The 7,572-nt window shown below is 32.2% G+C and overlaps 2 protein-coding genes across 2 annotated transcripts; one reads left to right on the top strand and one right to left on the bottom strand.

Moving 5' to 3' along the window:
- Positions 1-2,983: 2,983 nt before the first annotated feature.
- On the top strand, positions 2,984-4,010 carry LOC116401705 (mediator of DNA damage checkpoint protein 1-like). The gene is made up of 2 exons (XM_031880143.1): positions 2,984-3,235; positions 3,343-4,010. Exons 1-2 carry the CDS (start codon positions 3,088-3,090, stop codon positions 3,633-3,635), a joined length of 441 nt encoding a protein of 146 aa, XP_031736003.1. The 5' UTR covers positions 2,984-3,087; the 3' UTR covers positions 3,636-4,010.
- Positions 4,011-6,850: 2,840 nt separating this feature from the next.
- LOC101223226 (uncharacterized protein At1g15400) lies at positions 6,851-7,225 on the bottom strand. Its single transcript, XM_004151559.1, has one exon. The coding sequence runs from the start codon at positions 7,223-7,225 to the stop codon at positions 6,851-6,853; it is 375 nt and encodes a 124-aa protein (XP_004151607.1).
- Between the last annotated feature and the right edge of the window lie 347 nt (positions 7,226-7,572).

Genomic DNA, 7,572 nt, shown 5'->3' with positions numbered 1-7,572 from the left:
TTCTTCCATTGCCTCGTAGTTGTGCTTAGGCTGGAAATTGTTGTGAACCTTCTAGATCTAAAAGGGCATAGTTTCTTATTCTACTGCCTGTTTACTTTTAGTTAAACATCAAAATCAATTCTTATGTTTGAGTTGGATTGTATCATGCTCTTTCCTTTTCAGTTGTTTCTATCGTGATGGTGGGTAGTGGTTGTTAAGACAACCATTAGGCTAATTTGGGTTTCAGGCTTACTTTTCCCATTTTACGTGTAAAATGGCTCAAGCTCACTAATGAAAGATATTTGTTGGCTAGCTAGTGTTTTTATCCTCGATTTCCTTCTTCCCCTAATACATTATGTTATGGAATTTGTTAGATACCTAGATTAGTATAGGGTTGGGGTATAAGGGTAATTAGATATTTAGGAAGTTACTAGTAGTTATTGTGTAAGTGTGGTTACTAGTAGTTATTATGTAAGTGTGGTAACTAGGGTGGTTACATGTTATTATAAATGGAGGGAGGGTAAGTGGGGAGAATTCTGGGGAGTGATATAAGGCTTGGGTGAGAGTACTCAAGAGGGAGGGTTCCAAGTGCTTTATACTTGGTTTTATCTTGTATTTTCTTATAGTTACATTATAATAAATTCAGATCTTGTTCTTGTTAGGAAGTATATGTCTCCAATATTATTTAAATACAGTAGAAGAATTAAAAAGGGTAATATTGACCCACACGAGAATATAGGAGAGATTATAGGAGGAGAGAATATCGGAGGAGATCTTTCCCATTAGTTTGTTAGTAAAGCAAAATAAAAGGGAGGAAAGAGGAGGGAGAAAGGGGACAAAATATTCCAAAGAAGTAGAGGCTGCCGTCTTTCGTGCTCGGGAGAAGTAGAGGGTCCAAGTCAAGTTCTTTTTATTGTTTGTTTTGGTCATTTTCATGGTTGCGGTTTGTTCTTAGTTTTTCTTGTTCTTTGTTGTGATCCTCACTGGAGTGTGCCTTTAGGAAGTAGATGTGAGTGATTTTTTATTCTCTATACTGTAATTCATTGAGGTAATTCAATAAAGTAAGATACACTTGCCGTATATTTACAGTATCTTAACAAATTGGTATCAGAGTGTTTTTACTTGGGAGAACGATAGAGTAGCACAAAAACGGATCGAAGAGAAGTTGGAGACCTCTGATAAGGAAATCTCGGGGATACAAGTGGAGTTACACAAGTTGCTGGCAATTGAAGAAAACTTGTTATGCTTGCCAAAAAGCATCGAAAGACTGGTCATCTAGTTGGAAAAACAAGAACGGTTGCTAAATGCATCGAAGGAATAGCAGAAGGATAATTCGACAATCTCCGGAAGAATGGAAGGATCGTCGAGCAAAGGACCAACGATTGAGAGTATCATCGAAGGTGGAGGTAAGACATTGAAGGAAATCAAGGTAGAAGGTAAAACAAACAAGTTTGAAAAGGATGAAAACTCGAACGATCATAGCAAATTCAATAAGGTTGAAATGCCTGTGTTCAGTGGCACTGATCTGGATTGTGTTTATTTAGAACGGATTGGAATCTTCAGGTCCATAAATCGATGGATTCCAAGAAGTTGCTGAATCCATAGAAGAATCGAGGAAAACCCGATTGCAACGGTTATACAACGAAGGTGAAGAGGATGGCAAAGAGTGACCAAGAAGAAACTATAGAGGAGGTCGAAATGAAGACTCGAGTGAAGAAAAATTTGTTGCTCAAAGAAACACAAAATGCCTGGTTGCAATGGAGAAAGAAGAAGCCGACAGTTACCGGTCTACAGAGGCTCGAGAAGGTGGTCTGGAATAGGGGTGAATCACGTGACGAGGAAGAAGTTGCTGCACACATGATGGTGCCAATGACGTGGTAGAAATTGGTAGGCAAGAGGATTAGGACAAAAGTAACAATCTTGGGTTTTACTATTTCAAGTGGGCTTCAACTTACTCTAAATGAGCTTCAACTTATTCTAAATAAAACATTGGGGGCACATCATTTTGTAGATGAAGTGGGTGGAGAGTTCCAAAAATAGGAGGGAAGAAAAACGTGTATGTAGGTGGGTCCTAGGAATGAAACCGGCGGCAGTATGATTTTGGTCTTGACGCAACACTTTGATTATGGCCTAGCCCACTAGAGATGAAGAGTTTGAAAATTAAACACTTGTTGGTGATATGCAAAGGGTTAACTAAGACAATGTGTTTTGGAAAAGGAAAATTCAAGTACATTGGGCTGCTTTGTGGGCTGAAGTCAATGGACCTTATTGGAATCGAGAGTTTTTCAAAGCCGAAGGGGAGGATTTCTTTTTCAACATTGAAGAGCAGAATGTTGGGGATTGTTTGCAATTAAAAAGAGAAAAAAAAAAAGAGAAAGGGGCCTTGATCATGTTTGTAAGCACACCTTGAGGACAAGGTGTTTTGAAGGATCGGGTAATGTTAGATACCTAGATTAGTATAAGGTTAGGGGTATAAGGGTAATTAGATATTTAGAAAGTTACTAGTAGTTATTATGTAAGTGTGGTTACATCTTATTATAAATGGAGGGAGGGTAAGTGAGGGGAGAATTCTGGGGAGTGATCTAGGGCTTGGGTGAGAGTACTCAAGAGGGAGGTTCCAAGTGCCTTATACTTGGTTTTATCTTGTATTTTCTTATAGTTCATTATAATAAATTAAGATCTTGTTCTTGTTAGGAAGTATCCTAACAGAATTCCTCTAGAAGGTCTCATGTTAGCGAATGATAATCTGCGTTAAGTGTGTATTTGTAGGAGTTCTTCTCCCGAGCATCTATGGTTGATATTCTTTACCTTTCAATATATCAAAGCCAAGGATTCTTTTGCATTTCTCTATGCTTTTTCTTTACCCATTTATGCTTTTTTCAGTTATATTTGAGAGTAGTATTTCATTTCTTTCATGTGAAATGTTGAACTTCAGTAGTGTGGAGAGTGGAACGTAATATCTTACCTTTTATATTAGTAAACTTGATTTTAAGCAATGTGTTTTTGAAGATTTTATGTTGTAGAATGTTTTTTGTTCTTCAAGCTACTGTTCTTAACTTTATTTTCTCCTGTTAATGTTCTCAATGATTATCGAGCATATGCATTACCATGTGGCTTCAAGCGTGTCAGTGTGCTCTTGCTCATAATTTTTACTATATCTTGTTACTAAAATTGCAAGTTAATTGCAAATTACTCAGAGCTTGGATTTTCTCCTCCAGTTGGTTAAAGGAAAGCTACCGGGAAGGCAGATTTGTTGGTAAGTTCGAATGGCTTGCTAGTATCAAAGCGTAATGTATTTTCTTCCACTTATGTTTTTCATCCTACCTAATTTTTGTGATTGATTAATTCCTTATTGATCTGCAGACGAGTTGCCTTACATACTAAATGATGATGACTACATATCGAAGTATCGAGCCAGCCTAAAAGCTGCAGTTCTCAGGGCAAAAGCATGTCCTGGAGCTTTATTTGAAGGGTATGATGTTTGCATATCAGCTCACGCTCAACCACCACCTAAAACTCTATCCCTGATAGTCAAGTCAGCCGGTGGAAATGAAAGTTCTCTGTTATTATACAAATCTCGAGTACTAGGTTTGGTTCTCTATATTACATATACAACCACTATAATATGGCTATCCTCCCATCTAATGAAGACGTGAAGTTCTCAACAAACAAGCACGTATACGAATTCTAGACATGGGTCAATAAATCATAGACATGGTGACGTGTCATTTTTTTCTAAAAAATATAGGATAGTGCTAGAACACAGTTTTAATATATATAATTTAAAAAGTATGTATCATATTTATATAGAAATTCAAAGTCAATAAGTTTATGTATTTATATGCTTAAAAATAAGCTTGTCCTTCACTCAAAACTTATTCAAAGCCAAGAGTTTAATATGTGTGTGTGACCAATCTTGACCTTTATTGCATTGGAATACTTGTTGTCTAACACATCTACTGTACTAACTAGTGTTCAACACGTGTTCTCCGAGTGTTCCATACATATTGTTTATTGATACACTAGCCAAACTTGACTGTATGTGCTTCTTAAGTCTTTAATATTTATGTTTGTTTTGATCCTAGGAATTGAGGATGTAATGTAAAAAGTCTATGCACAAGGGGTCATCATATGGCCATCTCCTTGTTTCTTTAATTATCAAATTTGTTCAAGTTTTTAATTGTCTCTAGATCGAAATCTGGAGTTATTTTTTATGATTTGGTGTACAAATACATACATCCATGTTTCTAATTATGATTAGATTGTTTTCTGGTCGCAACATTTTATTATTTAGCTTGTCTTTGATCTTGAACTTACTATTATGTTGATTTAAATTCCATTTTAGCCTTAGAACTTTCAAAACATCCATTTTAGTCATCGAGCTTCCAAAACGTAGCCAACTATTTAGTATTTTGTAAATTATTTTATCAATTAATATTCATTTATCCAATACTCATCGGTCATTTCTGCTATATGTGATTGGAATATATCTCGTAGGAAGCATTTTGAAAGTTGGGAAAAGATGGAAAATTTTAGGGACTAGAACAAGAATTTGTTTAATATTTTTTGATAGGGTGAATTCTTGCAATTTCCTTGTAGTATATACATAATTTTTTCTCTCATTTGGCAAATTCATTATATGAAATAAAGTTTATTTGATATATAAACTAAAAGTTTTAAAATTAAAAGAAATATGAAAGTATATCTAAGAAAAAAATGAAGATATTTATATAATTTCTTTTAAAATTGCTTATGTTCGAACTTAAGAAAAAACTTCAAACAAATTACTCACAAACATTTTTAACTATTCTTTTCAATTTTTAAAGTTATTTTTGTCACAACCAATAACTTTTAATCTTTTAATGCTCAAATACCAACAATATTGATATTTTTGAAATTTTGTTAAATAATATTTTTGAAACCTTTTTAAATAAAATTTTAGTTATTTCTATCAGAAACTAATATTTTAATATTTTTAGGGTTTTGTTTTTAAATTTAAAAATAGTTTTGAAACCTTTCAAATCTCAAATAGATTTTTGAAACATTACAAATTTCAAATTTGAGAGAGATTTTTATAATAGACTTCTCCTAATATATGCATGGTTAGTGTTGAGATGAACTAAACAAACATGACTAGGAATATCGTATATATATATATATTATATGCCCGCTAGCTAGAATCCACTAAAATAAAATCCAACCTACAAATTTATTATATCATAGCTTTTTATGAGATTTTTTATCCAATAAATTTGCTAATTTTTTTAAAAATTTTGAAAAACAGGTGAATTTAACACAGAACACAAATAGGTGGATAACTCTAAAAGTAAAACTGATCATCATATAATTATGTTGCTCAAGTTTTGTCTGTAATGAAAGAAGTCATAACTACATTTGGTATTATATATTAATTGGTATCATAGCTTTCTATTGATTGTTGCAGAATATTTGAAACTATAACTAGTGAATACTAATTGGTATTATATAAATATTAAAAAGAGTTTTTTTTTTCAAGAATAATACAAAAATACAAATATGCGTAAATAGTTTGTTTATTTTGAAAATTTTCCTATTAAAAAACCATTATGTATTATTAAATTTGTTTATAATTCATATTAGAAGATGCATAACTTCAAAACAAAAATTCATATTTTTCTTTAAATTGTTTTTTTCAAGTTTCAAACTTTTAGCTTGGTTTTTAAAAACTAAAAAGTGGGTGGTGGATATCAAATCTATTATCTTGAGGTTGTTGGTAATTGATATTATTCTCCTTTTGACACAATTTAAGAATCTAAAAATCAAAATTAGTAATCAAAGAAGGGTTTTAAGAGTCTTGATTTTAGGTAAAATAATCTCTCTTTTTATTTATATTTTTCTTATTATTATCAGTTCACTATTAATATTTAATATATACAACAAAGGTGAATGGTTATCTCAATCGTTAAAAAAACTTGATGAATCCAATTCATTTGTTTACTATGCCAAACTTGAATAAATGTAGTAAAGGCAACTTTATAACTTTCAAGGCTCGTTTAACTTTGGTAAGCATTTTCCATTTTTCAAATTTGATTGTAAAATTGTTTTGAAAAACTAATTAGATAGCAACTAAAACACACGTATAAAACTAGTATTTATGAGCTTAAATTTAAAATTATAGATTATAAAAATAATTAATTAGTGTTTAATGAAGATTCAAACTGACAAATTGAAGATAGAAATGAAGGCTATTTCATTGATCATAAGGTTTATGACATTCTTCGATACATAGAATTAAGTAAATGAAGCATATAACAAAATATAAAATATGAAATGTAAAAATGTAAAATACTGCAACAAAAGTTATCAATTTATCCATTTAAATGAAGACTCAAAGTAGAGAATTAATTATATTTAATTGAACATTTTTCTTAAAGAAACATTTCTTTAGTTTTTTCCAAAAGAATTAAAACATGAATAAAAAAAAATGCTTAGCTTTATCTAAAAATACATTAGTTTACCATTTAAAACAATTAACAAATAAATATATTATAAAAATGAACATTTTCAAAATATAGCAAATAAATTGAAAATATCTATAGTAAAATGATTAGATTTTCTTTTAACACATTTGAGTTTTATTTTATAATTTGTAAATAGTTTTTAACTTGTATGCTGCTATAATTGTTCCTGCAAAAACTATATGTAAATTATGGAGAAAAAAAAAAGAAAACAAAACAAATTTGGATTTTTCATTTCATTTTCAGATTCAATTCCATTTTGTTTCTTCCGGTAATTTCTTCTTTTCCAAATAAACATTCCATAATTCCGATTGTTGAAAAACAAAAACAAAAAAACAAAAAGAAAAATTGGAAGAAAATTAATAAAAATAGAATTACTCCGATCGACGCTTGTTAGATTTGTGTTGGCGATTTCCGCCGACGGGGCGACCAAACACGCCGCAGAATCCACAGCCGGCGAACTTTGGTGAGGATGGATCTCCCCTGCTCGGCGACGGCGACGGCGACGGTGATATTGTGTCCATTTTATATGCGGCAGAAGATCGGTGTCGTTCAAATGTAGGGGCACCGCCGGATCTGACGCTTCGAGAAGGCCTCAACTCACCGGAAAGAAAAACAACGTTGTGTTGGTCTTCATGGAGGCGCTTCGTGGTCGGTTTCAATTCGCCGCTCAAGAATCTGTCGTCCCACACCAAGCCGGAGGAACCCTGTCGCCGGAACGACACGGCGGACCTTTGCAACTCCGCCATGTTGATTCTAAAATCGTAGATCCAATAACAAGATCAAACAATGCAAGAATATGGTACTTCTTACCGTTTTTTTGTTATGTTTTTTATGTTCTTTCTTTTTGGTGTTGGTTTTTTGTTTTGGTTTATAAAATATAGAAAGATGCAATTTGGGGAAAAGGATATATTTACAAGCCACCTATCTGTGTGTAGGCTTAAAAATAGCAAATTTTATTGCCAACTTAATTTTTTCAGGTTGAGAATTCTACACTTTTGCTAAATAGTTAGTTAGTCCCTTCACTTTTTATATATAACCATTTAATCCATGTACTCTTAATCTTTGAACTATAATTGTTTTTGTTTCTAAACTA

Source organism: Cucumis sativus, chromosome 1 (assembly GCF_000004075.3).
Source record: "Cucumis sativus cultivar 9930 chromosome 1, Cucumber_9930_V3, whole genome shotgun sequence".
Taxonomy (NCBI): Eukaryota; Viridiplantae; Streptophyta; class Magnoliopsida; order Cucurbitales; family Cucurbitaceae; genus Cucumis; species Cucumis sativus.
This window is presented reverse-complemented; position numbering and strand designations above follow the sequence as displayed.